The sequence below is a fragment of the Haliaeetus leucocephalus genome, unplaced genomic scaffold (genome assembly GCF_000737465.1).
Source record: "Haliaeetus leucocephalus isolate CR32 unplaced genomic scaffold, Haliaeetus_leucocephalus-4.0 Scaffold240, whole genome shotgun sequence".
NCBI classification, from domain to species: domain Eukaryota; kingdom Metazoa; phylum Chordata; class Aves; order Accipitriformes; family Accipitridae; genus Haliaeetus; species Haliaeetus leucocephalus.
The window spans coordinates 322,158-335,752 of NW_010972676.1; the positions used below are offsets into that span (position 1 = coordinate 322,158).

Below are 13,595 nucleotides of genomic sequence, written 5' to 3' on the forward strand. Positions count from 1 at the left end.
ATTTCTGTTGTCCCTGTACCCAACTCATCAAACGTTTGGAATAATCCAGGATCTCTTTGAGGGATTTATGGCTAGCACCTTTGAACATAAGACTGTATTTGAACAGGATGTGAGTAAAAGGAAGCAGTCAGAATGAGCAGGTGTTCTCATACACCCACTTTTGGTCATTCTGAGAAATGTATCATATCAGAAGAACTATATTTAGCAAAGTTGTATGTCCTGCCCCCCCCGTCTCCCCCTGCAGCATTTCTTCAGCCAGCTCTGTGATTGGGCCAGTGTGATCTTAACTTGTTTTGCCATCTTTTGTGGTCACTGAGCTCACCAGATCTACTCTGATAAGAAACAGTCCCAATGCATGTTTGGCCAGACTGTCACTTTTTTGCTGAGAAGTTTCTGGGCAGCCAGAAAATACTGAAAGAGGAAGTGAGCAGAGATGATAAAGTCATCTTTGATGGCAGCAAGACCAGAGAATGAAGTTTATGCTCCAGCTGTTGGGTGGAGGAAGGTCGCTCAGTACAGCAAAACACCAAAGGGTGAAGTATGGCAGATTTCTATTTAAAATTTGGTCTAATATAAGGGTCTTTTTTGGACTGCCTTTCTAATACAATTATTCACAGCTGTTCATTGGGGAAGGACATCCAGGGATGTCCAGTCCATTATTAGAATGTGAAATGAGAAGTTTTCTTTGGTTGGCTCTGTTGTTTGCCAGCTGGCCTGGTTTGAAATGTCAGTGAACTGGTGTTGGCTTTGGACAGGGGAGTCTGGGTCAACATGAGGGGTGGGGGTTAACAGCTGGTAAGGGGGCATGTGCTGTATGAGGAAGAGACAGCAGATGAAGCTAACTTTTGGAGAAGTGTCAGGGGAGCATCAATATTTGCACAAGACAGCCAGTGAAGGCATGGCTTTTTTCAGATTTAGATTTTTTTTAGATTTAGAGTGAGCAAGCTTGAAAACTGACTTTCTTTAATAGACTTGAGACGGCTCGTCTGCATAGAGGGCACATAACTATCTGCAAAGGCTTGACCTGGTGGGTAGTTGATCATCACCATAATTCCTGCAAAAGAAATTTCTGGTGTTTTATATGCAGTGAGGAGTTGGTAAATTAAGCTGTGTCCTGATTTGAAATGTCTTTAAGCCCTTCTGCCATTCCCATCCATCCTTATGGCTCTTCAGGATTGATTAGAGGGATTGGCAGCTTCCCTGCCCGCCCCCCCCCCGGACTGTTGTTGAACTGTTTTGCTGGTCAGTGTTTGGGCTCAATAAAGTCACCATGTAGTGAGCTCTGGGCACATGGGTATTTGGGCATCCAGTTCCTACTAGGAAGTGAAATCTGAAGAACCACACCCAAAAGTTCAATAGCATTTAGGATCAAAAAAGTATGTTAGTTTTTAATATTCCCTTTTTAGGAAGAACAAGCATTTTTAATTTACGTAATTGTTCATATCTAGATAAAATTCTGACCTGTTTCAGGGCACGAACAGATTTCTGCCAATTCCCAAACAGGCCAAAAATGTATGAGATTACAAATAAATCTTAAAACTTTTTATTATGTTTTTTTTTAACTCCTAGCAAGGCAGCCCCCATCCTAACTCAAAAGCAATCAGATCATTGTTTTTGTGCCCTCCGTTTATATGAGAACAAGAGGTCACTGGATGACATTACTGCTTTGTAAATTTAGAACAAATAAAAGGAAATGCTATTTCACCTAGTGCGTCGTCATCCTGTGGAATATACTGTTCCAGGATGTTAGTCAAAAGCTGTAGCCGGAACATAAAAAATAGCTGGACCATGCTCGTTTGTAGCCTCGTTTGCCAAGAGGGATAACCAAGCCTCGTGTTCCAGAGCATCGGCTCATCAAGGCTGTAGCTGAGAGCAAACATCCCAGACTCCCTGGCTGGGAAAGGACAGCTTTTCAAGGGGAAGATTGCTGTGGCTTCTTCTGAAGATGACAAGAATGATTTTTTTTTTTTTTTTTTTGTGTGTGTGTGAGATGTTAGACTGATCATCAGTCTCGTCTAGAGAGCGCAGTGTATGTAATAGCCTTTCTCTCTCTGTTAGTATCCTTCAACAGATGGATGTCTGGAGTTGAAATTACTGGCTTAAGTAGAAGGAGGTGAAAATGATGGGATGAGTGTTTTTCTCTCCATGTGAGTAAGAGCATGTTTCTGTTCATCTCAGTTCTGCCCTTATTCAGGACCAGTGTAGTGGCATGCCTGTTGCGCATCAGCCTGCGCAGCGGCTGCCTGCAGTGCAGGGAAAGCAGGAGTGTCTTACACTGACAAGGTACCCAGTGTTGGCTGTTGTGTGTGTGAGGCTGTATGAAAGGCAAGAGCTGTTGGACCACTCTGCGAAGGAAGTGTCCCTATTAACATGTTTCTGGATTCTTAATTATCGTCATTAAAATGTTTAACTGTAACACCACTGCATGTTAATCAAAAAAACAGGTTTGTATGGTTTCTTAATTTCCCCAAAGAATTGTTACACTAGTTACATTAAAATCTTCTCTGTCCTTCACTGTGAAGCCTGAATTGTCCCAATTTTTCCTCCTTAGAATAGGAGTGAGGTTTGAGATTGTGTTCTTTTATTTCCCATCTCTGGTGGTAGCACTAAATCCCAATGCAAATGTTGCTTTAGAACTGACTAATGGGGAATGCTCTTCATAGATTTATCTTGCACAAAGTTACATTTTATTTGCAGTTCTGTAGTTACACAACAGACCCTTTATTTTAGTTCTCTGGCTCCTTGGATGATTCAAGTATGAAAATCTTCTTGGTCTCCTTATTTGTTCTCTTGTCTTTTAAACTTTAACTTTGTTCTTTGAACAGAAGGTTGTCCAACACTGAATGTGGGGATTTTTAAGATGATGCAGTAGGTGACTTAAGAAGGAATTAGTAGTTTTCTATATTGGACAGTCTCTCCAGTGATCCAGGAAGTCAGTAGCCTCAGAAATTAATTCTTATTAAAGGAGTGTCAGCATTTCTGTGTTTTATGCCAATATTTTAGATTTCATGTCTTCCAGGGTGATTTTAAAATGATACTATATACTTTGCATTTGCCTTTTTTTTTTTCTTCAAAATAGAGAGAAAAATAGGAAAAGGGATATCACTGAATAGGAGTGTTCTGAAATGGGATCGTTATGATAATAATTTAATTTTACCTACTGTTTTAAATTATTTTTCCCGCCTGCCCAAGCGTGTGCCAGTGGCTAGTTGAATGAACTGGTGGTTCCTTATAAAAACTGGCTGGTTTTAAAGTGATGAAAGGTTCTTGGATGCTTCATCCTAGGATGTTTGGACTTCACATAGGGTACCGTTGTACATACGCAGTTATAGATGTTCTTGGCTTTGCCACCAGAAAAAAATGGGGCCCTGTGCTGTCTGAACAAATTATTTGAACTTGGTTTTACTTCCAGGGAAAAAGCTGCTGCTTCTTAGCAGGACTTCAGAGATACTCTCATTCTTCTCTAACTTCACGCTGATTTTTGCAGTAGTGTTTCATGCTCTGTATAAAGTTTCTCTAGGGTAGTGATTCTTACATAGCAGAGTGTTTGATGGAAATAGAGTTAACCACTCACTTTTCCAAGGAAAAAGAAGATTCATATGATTACGTTCTTTGGGAATAAATTTTTTCAGAGCTGGAATTATTTAAAGGAAAAATCAGGGAAGAGGGAAGGAGTTCTTCAAAGTTTTATTTTTAGAGAATTGTAAATATTTATTTCTATTTGCTTACAATTGATACAGATCTGGTCATTATGTCCAAGAGAGAATGTTCCATGCCAAAACTGTGTTTCTAATATGAATGGCCAGTCCTTGCTTTAGAAAGGTATTTAGCTCCATTCATTGCCTACTTAATCTGCCTGTAGCACCCTTTTCTAGGTATTGGTAATGCCTCTGCGTAAAGTTAGTGTTATTGCAGATGAATGCTGCAATCTATCTGATGAAAAGAAATATATTTTGAAAATTGAAGAGCTTAAAGCAGAAATTTACAGGTGTATCTTTTTGGTGGCATTACATACACATTTCTTAGTGAATGCTCTGAGGCACTTCAGCTAAAAGTTTGATGTTCAACTTGAGAGGTTTTATTTTTAATCTGTTTTATGAGTGATAATGAGAGAAGTGAGAAACAGATTGGAAAACAGTAGTTAACAGGGGTCATGTATTGGGGTGATGTGCATGGGTTTTTTAGTGTTCATTAACAAAAGTTTGGTTGCATGCTTGCAAGAGCCACACGGGCCTCATCAACCTGACACAATCCGAGTTTGTTTTAATCCGTTATTTCAAATGCTAGGGCACAATTTGCTGGAAAAGCAGATGATGTAGACAGTTCTTTTTCATGTACAAAATGTAGAGGGGCACAGGAGAGTCCAGGCTGCTGGAAGTTTTTAGAGTTGACATAAAGGGGAGCCTTTTGATTTTTGTTAATGGTGTTCAACCTTAATGCAGCTTTTCTTAAATCCAGGCCTTGCAAACACTTCAGTGTTGGTCTAATTTAAGAAGACAGTTTGATGGAAATCAGTACAGAGGTGTGCACAAAAGACAGTGTTAGTAAGATAAGATAACTACAGTGTGGGGAAGAAAGACTTTTGTCTTAGGAAGAATACCATTGTTGATTTGTAGTCAAGTCTGGACCCCAGCTGAACGAGCAGCCCTGTGGACAGCAGACATGCTCCTCCGAACAGCTAGGAGCTTTTACTTCTCTCTGCTGCCTCCATCTGACAAAAGGAGAGGGCATTGGCGGTAGGATACACAGAGACCTGTCTGCCTTCCTGGGCAGAGGGGAGCTTCGGCCACCCTGCATGTCTTCTACTGGTTTGTTAAAACACTGAATTGTTTATTGAACACAGGGCAACTAATGCATGGGAATTAAACCAAGGTAGAAACACACTGAGGACAGTATTTTCAGAGGAAGGCAAGCTCACCACAACCTCAAGCTGCTAGTGGAACATTTGTTGGAATAACTTTTACATAATAAACACAGAACAAGTCCTGAGGAGACATGAGGGTTCAAAATACAATGATTTCTCTTCTGGATTGCTTATTTTGTTTAATTTCTTCCCTCCTCCCTCGCCATGTTTGTCATGACTCCAAACAGATTTTTAGTATGATGTTACAGGGTATGTTATCTAATTCGTTGATTGCTAGAAACTGGTATATTATGCTGTTAACAAAGTGTTTTAATGTTGTTGCCAATTCAAAAAGTCATTAAGTACTTAAAAAAAAAAACACTTATGCAAGGTCTGCACATTTAATATATTAGCTCCTACTGCTCTGTGCTTGATTTGTGTTGTGCTGTTATTTGGGTATGAGAGATTTCTTTACTTGGTTCAGTATTGGGAATGACAGCTAAAAATCTCTGTGGCTCTGTACATTTATGAAGGAATTAAGGTATGTTACAGTGGAAGAGAAACATGGTTGAAAGTTGCAACTTCTGTTCTGTTGTGCAGCTCATTGCCTCTGAAAATAGCTTCAATAGACTACACTAGTGATAATGTGTTCTCCTGCTGTCTGTCACTGATATGTCCAGAATACACGCTATTAATTTTCTGTCTTCAGATTATCACTCCATGTCGGAAGCTCATCCTTTGTGCTGATAACAGAAAAGAGATGGAAGATTGGATTGCAGCACTGAAGACTGTACAAAACCGTGAACATTTTGAGGTAATAGGAAAAGATGTTCCTTTGCACTCTGTGCCTCCTCTCCTAAATAACAGCTTGTTTTGAGATTGGAGTCAGCTTTCAGTGAAGTTAATAGAAGTTGTTTTTATTACTATAATGGGTATAGTGTTAGGCCTTCAGTAAAAACTACCCCAGATACACTGAAGTGATTCTCCAAAGAATGCTTGTGGCTTTGTATACTCTCCCTTGGTAACTTTGAGAGCACTTCTCACGGTATGGGTAGGTTATGAAACACAGTTCTCCTCCCATTGTCTTTTCAATCTTCAGTTATCCTCCCTGTTCTAAATCACGTCGCGCCTGCTTGGTATTCTGCCTACTTCAGTACATCTGTTTGCTTTCTGGGGCCAGCACTGCCACTAAAAGAAGCTCTGTTGTGTTTTCTCCACTCTGATGCTTGTCTCCCTGTTGTCTCCTCCCTTATGCTGGCAGAAGCATTCCTCTGCTATGCAATAAACCAGTTGGGGAACTGATCTTGCTGAAAACTTAATCCAACAAAAAAATGGAGAAGGGAAGGGTCAGCTCTCCAGCAGATAAATTCTCCAGGTCATTTCCCTACACACACTTTTAGTGAGACAAGGTTGGGAGGTAGGACCGGAGCAGGAATGAAGGTGTGGCTGCTTCTTTAAGTGGTCACTTCTGGCTCAAAGACCTTCTTGAGTTACAGCTGGTGTGTATAAACTGCATGTGACCTACTCTTCCCTAGTAAAAGTGTTCTGTTTCTGCCTTTCCTGACTGCTATGTGCAAGTCTTTGTTTTAAGGAAAAAAAGTCTTGTTGCTCTATTTTAGACTTTGCTGTAATACATTTATTTTATTAGTCTACCCAGTATAGCATGGACCATTTCTCAGGGATGCATAACTGGTACGCCTGCTCACATGCTCGGCCAACGTACTGCAATGTGTGTCGGGAGGCATTATCTGGAGTCACATCACATGGGCTCTCATGTGAAGGTAAAGGTGCTGGCTTGTCTCCTGTTTTGGGAGTGCAGTCTTTATGGCTCAATGCCATGTTCCAGAGATAATTTAAGAGGAATGTTGTTAACAGTCTGCAAAAAGATGTAGAAAAAATGCTGCATAATAAACTTGAGAGAGCTACAGGCTCTGTATGAGACTAGAGGTCTTTTCTGGACCTGATGCTGAAACTTTTTGCTGCTGAATCCCTTTGGCTTCATAGAGAATTATCCTGCAGAAGTCAAGATCAGGATCCTGGCGTTTTGTAAAAGGATGATAGAAGTGATGATGTTTTCATGCTGGTTTTAGTGTTGGACCTGATAGTAATATAGCTGATTATTTTTTTTCCTATATACCTAAATACTGTCATCCCTTATTAAAGTCATGCTTCTGAAGTGAACAGGTATATACTTCTGAGGTATCAGAATATTCATATGAATACTCCTGTTCGTAAGAATAATCACATTGGTAAGAACATCCTGGTGAAGTGTTTGAATGCCAGGAAGTTATTCTTTTTCAGCTTTGGCATAGCAGACATGCCTGGCTGCATAGAGCTCATGCTTCTAGTGTGAATGAGGTTCCACCCACACTGTGTAAAAGGATGCAGGAGTGTATGACTATGTAAATCATGTCAAATTTAACAAGGTGATAACTAAACTTTGTACAAGCAACTGGCAAAAGTGACAAGTCAGGAATTAATAGCTAGCTCATCTTACTCAGTACGCTTAGAGCTGATAGTTTTGGCAGCACTAACAAGGATAGTGTGTGCCCATGCTTTCTTCTGGAGCCAGATATGGTCACTTGGGAAAGCTTTTGGCACAGACTGCCACATTATACATTCTGAGGCAGGATTAATATACTCTTCTCTTCCTCTCTAGTGTGCAAGTTTAAAGCCCACAAGCGGTGTGCTGTGCGGGCAACCAATAATTGCAAGTGGACAACTCTGGCCTCTATTGGGAAGGATATCATTGAGGATGAAGATGGGGTAGGCATTAGTCTTAACTCTTCTAGCCTTATCTTGATGTGAAAGCACTGGCATGTGCTCTGCAGCTTTCTTCACTGTACAAATAGCAGATTCTGCCTTTATCTGTTAGTGATGTGGGAAAAGCCTTTACTGTTCAGAGCATGAGATTCTGTGTGAAAAGTCCAACCAGGGTCACAAGGACTCCTTAATACGAAGAGAGTCCTGCTACGGACTGGGGGAGTTGAGGTTAAATAATTGGAGGCATGGGGAACCTGGTCTGAATTTTGTCAAAAGAAAGATAAAAGAAATGGCTACTTGTCCCCCTTCTAGCACAAGCCCTTGTTGGTCTTTTTCAACTCAAAAGGTGGAGACAACCAAGGCGTAAATGAGTACCTTAGCATATGGGGTGTCTAATGCAAGTCAGTGTTTCCTGGGTAGCCTGGGGCGAGTCACCTGGTCTCTTTGTGCTTCAGTGTGATGTAAAATGCCAAAACAGGTCCTCAAGTGTTTTCTAGAAATTGCCATTGCTGTCCTTAAACAGTGCATATAAAGACTTGCTTCTCTGTATGTCTCAGTTCCACAGTGTATCCTGCACCCTTGAGTTGCACTCTGGAAGGTTCATATTGCTTCTCTCCCTCTGTACCATTTGCAGATCTCAATGCCACATCAGTGGTTGGAAGGAAACCTGCCTGTGAGTGCCAAATGCACTGTGTGTGATAAAACCTGTGGCAGTGTCCTACGCTTGCAAGACTGGCGCTGCCTTTGGTGCAAAGCCATGGTGAGTTGAATAGACATGATCATTTCAGTAAAAGGATAGTCTTTGATCAGCTCTTTGGTGTGTTCTTTTAATGACATTTACTTAAAATGAAATCTCTAACCGTGCTGTCAGTATTTGCCATGAAGGACTTTATTGTTCTTTCTCCAGATGATAAACTGCTTGCAAGAGAGAGAAATTTAAATTTGTGCTAAAAAGTATCACTGTGATGCATAGAAGTAAGACCTGAAATAAGTATCTGGCTTCTCTGCAAGCTCATTTTCTTTCGATAGTGAGCTTTCATAGAAGAATCTAATTACACTAGATATGAATCAGTGCCTCAGGCAGATGTTGGTTTTTAAGGAGCCATTATTTGTCATTTCTACAAGTTGGAAAGGTACAACAAAAAAGGACAATAAGGAATACTAAGCTGTTTTAATAACAACAATTTCCCTTCCCATTGCAATAGGTTTCTCTTGCATAACCGCTGCAGTGATGCAGATCTTGCTGTGTTTCCAGGTGTCTATAATATTAGTAAGAGAAGTATCACAAAATATGTGTTTATAATATGGGGGGCGGGGGCTCAAACCCCAGGCAAACCCTCTATCTTGCAGTCTTTGGGTACCAGAAATGACCGAAGTGCCCTACTCTGCTTTGTATTTCCTTTTTTGGGTGGCTTTATTAATCCCTTCTTCTCTTACCTCTTAATGTCCCTTCTTCTCTTACCTCTTGATGTCCCTCATGTCTCCCTGCTTTTTTTTTTTGCTTTCTTGAATTCCCAGCTTTTTTTCTTGCTACTTTTGATCTCTCAACTGAGACTAGGATTTTGAAAGCAGAATACCTGAAGGCTCTTAAAGCCACAGAATCTGTTATCTGGTCCTCTCAGCACTCAAAGTGCTAGTCTCATAAATGCAAATGGCAGAAAAAGTACATACTAATGGAAAGAGGAGCATTAGTAGAAGACTCTGATTAGATCATGCTTAAAATAACTTTATTGATTGACATTTCCTTGGATTTGCCCCCTCTTCCTGTCTTATTCTTCCTTTCCAGCCTCTTGTTGGGTGGCTTTATGAGTTATACCACAGTGCCCAAAAGGGTCTGAATGATTTTCTTTTTTCTTTTTTTTTGTTTTTTGTGTGGTGTTTTCAGGTACACACAGCATGTAAAGAGTTGTTGCCAAACAAGTGCCCTCTTGGGCTGTGCAAAGTATCTGTCATTCCTCCTACTGCTCTTAACAGCATTGATTCAGATGGTAAGTATCACTAGTAAGTAGTGCCTTCTGTCTCTTCCTCTCAGTCACAGTCCCTTCAGCTAACACTATTAATGCCAGACTCTATCAGCTGAAAATTCTGCTTCTGGTGTTGCTGAAATTCAAAACTGGAAGACATTGCTGAAGTGTGGTAGTGAACTGTTTGCTTTTGCATTCGGTTTATTAACCTGTAACATCAGTGCTTGCTGAGCTGCAGCTGTTAAAATTTGTTGAGAATAACTATATTGCAGAAGCAGTTTGGGAAGGTTGGGGAAGCTGAAAGTTTTGCATACTGCTAGGAGATAAGTGTGACATTTGGCAGCATGAGGTGTGGTTCGTGCTGGATTCAGGGCTGTGCACATTTGGCATTTACCCAGTGAGTGCCATAAGCACAAGGAAAGTATTAGCTTCTTCATAGCTGTGCTGGGGTGTGGGGTGTTGGGTTTTTTCTCACTCCATCTCCATGGGCAGCTTCACATCTCTTGGCTTTTCCTCCCTCTCCCTTCCCTCCTCCCCGACAGGTTTCTGGAAAGCTACTTGTCCCCCTTCTTGCACAAGCCCTTTGTTGGTCTTTGTCAACTCAAAAAGTGGAGACAACCAAGGCGTAAAATTTCTACGAAGATTCAAACAGCTACTGAATCCAGCCCAGGTCTTTGACCTCATGAATGGAGGACCTCACCTTGGGTAAGCAGATATTCTATGGAAGCACACATTCCTTGTAAATACCAGAAAAGTATGGGTGATTGATTATAAGCTCATCCCCAAATATAACAAGGAACCTATTCCTCGGAGAAGGCTGAACACATAGGAAGTTTGGAGGGGCTTTACCCTCTCTGTGTTTAGTGTTATTGATTAGCTAAAACCAAAAATGTTGTTGGAAAAGGTTATTATTGCCATTCATTAGTAACAGCAGGACAGCTTGAGGGATTTTGGGGGGATTCCAGAAACACTCCCCTGGAAGACAACCAAGCATGGAAAGCTTGCATCCAGAAAACTTGTCAGCAAACAGACTTGTAACAGGCATCCTGATGTACTGTTAACAAGAATTAACTTCAGTTAGATCAGGTGAAGAGACAAATGTCATAGGTAGCAAATTAATATTGTCAAATTGAGATTTATCCAGAAATAACTTACTTGGGAAGTATGTGAAATTTCCATCCCTTAATGATTTTATGGTGATATTGGGAAAACACCTTTTATGAGTGCTTTTGCTAAAGTTGGTTCTGCCCTGGGATCTAGATGACGTTTCAGGCTTGTTTACCATATTAGACTAGAAGATCTATGGATAAAAAAAAAAAAAAGTGAGTGCTGTGGAATAAATTCCTTTAGTCTATTTCTGCAATTCTGTTTAAAAAAAAAAGTTTGGTCTCTAGTTTGCCCCTTCCAAATGTTGCTCTGTTGCATTGTATTTCAGTAACTTTTGTCATGAATGGGTGCTTCTTATAATAAGAGTCCACACAAGGTGAATTTCCTTCATATTTTTCTAAACGTGACTCAAAGTCTATCACGTAAGACCTGTAGATGCAGGGTGCTAAATCTGGGAGTGTCCACTCTCAGATAAGTGACCATTAGGTTCTGCTCTCCTAAGAACTATTGTGGTTTCTTGCCATAGTGCTTTGCAAAACACTGGCCTTTAAAACTGCAGCATGCTGTCCAGGGGATATGTTTGGCTGATAAATAATTTACAGAAAACTTTTAAAATTAAATATTTTTCTTCTTCCCCTCTGCAGTTGGACTGACTGTAGAGAGGAATTGTGCTTTTAAGCAGGACAGAAGGAAAGGGAGGGAATCAGTTATTTTCTCAAGCTGTGGTACACACTTCTAAAACAGCTGCTTTTATATGCTTCCTTGAAAAGGAAATGATGGTACAGGGTAAAGGCTGCTTCTTGATAATTTAAATATTCTCAGCTGGTGCTAGTCAAACTGTACCATAAGATGTAATTTCTGATAGCCATTTTTTAAGTGTCAACAATGCTTGAAGAAACAGGGATTTTCATGTGCTATAGCAAACACTGTTTAGGTAATAATAAGTAAATATGTACAAAATGAAAATAAAAGCAGGCAGTAGCTCTGGAAGATGTTCACTAAGAAGCAGAATTCCAAACAGCTTAAGAAGAGGTTGTCATTAGTATTCCAGAAGAGGTGAATAGAGAAATTCACACTTGTCTTGCTGGTGAGTTGTTTGCCTGCTTGCAAGGCAGACAAGGCGCCAGAGCATTGATTTATGTTGCATTCCCAGAAGGACTAAAGCTTGTGAGGCTTTACATCCTCTTACAGTTTTCTGCTTACTGAATGACTGCATAAAGTTCCCACTCTTCAAGCTTTGCTTTGATTGGTCTGGCCTTGAGTGCGAAGGCAGTGACATCAGAGCACTCCAAACAGTGACAAGTAACTAGTGTTAGGCTGAACACACCAAATCTGCAAAAAGGAATTAATTTGATGAATAATCAGCTATCACATGCTTGTTTCCTCTTCTGTTCAGACAAAAGTGCCCTGCTTTAGGAGAGGAGTATGTCTGGGACTTACTTCTGTAGTGAATAGCCATTGTAAAATGCTTAGCTGTATTTATAATTCCTTATTTATAATAATTTTAATTCGTCTGTAGTCTGGCAGCGGCCCGTATTCATTGCAAAATCAGAGCCTACTTTAAGCAAGTCTGTTGTGTTTATTGCCTAGATTCAATTGTTTATAATTTCTTTCTGCAACAGCTGATTGTTCTTCCCTCTTGCTTTTTTCTTTTCCTTCTCTGTAGTTTACGCTTATTCCAGAAATTTGACACTTTCCGGATTCTAGTGTGTGGTGGGGACGGAAGTGTTGGCTGGGTTCTCTCCGAAATTGATAGCCTCAATCTTCACAAGCAGGTACCTGCCCAAAGAGCTTTGTTGGATGAAAGAATGAAGTAATAACAACAGCATGGGTTGAAGAGGACTTTCTTTGATCATACAGATGTAGTTTGCCCCAGGACTGAAGCCACTGAAAGCTTACCACAGCAGTGTTCTTGCAGTAGTTTTCTGCAAGAAGCAGTACTGGACTAACTCATTATTCCTATCGCCAGGGCTCCTCCACAACTCCCTCTTACAAGATCCAGCTTTTGGAGTAGCTCTGAGTCACTCCTGCTCCATTGCCAGCAGAGAATTGTGCTTAGAAAGGGCTGCAGTTAGAAAACTGGGAGTTCCACAAAGGTTATGCTCCTCATCTATTCCCTTTAATTCTCATGGCATAGTTTCTGAGTCTTGGGATAGACAGAAACTTCATTGGAGTCGAGGCATCATACAGTGTTTAATTAGTTTCCATTTTGTCTTGGAGGTGTCTATACTAATTTTATATAAAAAGCAATAGCACCACCTGATGGTTAAATAAATACATCTGTAGAAGGAGTTAGTTTTAGCAAGGTGCTCTTCGAGATGGTAGCTCTTTTCTCAATTGACTTAAAAGTAGAGGAAATGTTTCCTTACTTCCATGCTCTTCTGGCTGTTTTCCCCATCCAATTACTTTCTCCTCACCCTGGGACTAGCTGTTTCTCAATGACTAGTCTGTGTAAGGAATCAGTTGTGTTACTTGTGGCTGTTTGTGGCTTGTGTTTTCCCATTTGAATATCAGTTTTGGTTTCCTTTTCTCTAATGCAGTGCCAGCTGGGAGTGCTGCCTTTGGGAACAGGGAATGACCTTGCCCGTGTGTTAGGCTGGGGGTCTGCTTGTGATGATGATACCCAGCTCCCGCAGATCCTGGAGAAGCTGGAGAGGGCCAGTACCAAAATGCTGGACAGGTGAGTAACCATCACTAACATCCTTCCCACTCAAGAGCTGTGTGAAAATATCCTTCCAGGAGAACTGGGCAGTTCTTGATTCTGCCCAGCTGCTGGACTTCTTACTAATGCCAGTTAATGTTTGTTCTTTGATAATCCTCTGTCACCCTTTAGCAACAAAAAGTAGTCTGGCTTTCTATGTCAGTGCTGCAGAATAGTAATGAGTGAAATTGTGTGATGTCCAGTGTTCCAGAGTTCT

The 13,595-nt window shown here is 40.7% G+C and overlaps 1 protein-coding gene across 4 annotated transcripts in view; it reads left to right on the plus strand.

The window, feature by feature from the left end:
* Positions 1-13,595, plus strand: part of DGKD (diacylglycerol kinase, delta 130kDa) — a 71,494-nt gene that overhangs the window by 36,504 nt on the left and 21,395 nt on the right. For all 4 annotated transcript variants that reach the window (XM_010568187.1, XM_010568183.1, XM_010568185.1 and 1 more), the window contains 8 exons: positions 5,553-5,657; positions 6,492-6,624; positions 7,503-7,609; positions 8,241-8,366; positions 9,492-9,594; positions 10,113-10,275; positions 12,344-12,452; positions 13,218-13,357. In XM_010568187.1, the coding sequence (XP_010566489.1) occupies positions 5,553-5,657; positions 6,492-6,624; positions 7,503-7,609; positions 8,241-8,366; positions 9,492-9,594; positions 10,113-10,275; positions 12,344-12,452; positions 13,218-13,357 (986 nt within the window). The remainder of the gene's footprint in view (positions 1-5,552; positions 5,658-6,491; positions 6,625-7,502; positions 7,610-8,240; positions 8,367-9,491; positions 9,595-10,112; positions 10,276-12,343; positions 12,453-13,217; positions 13,358-13,595) is intronic.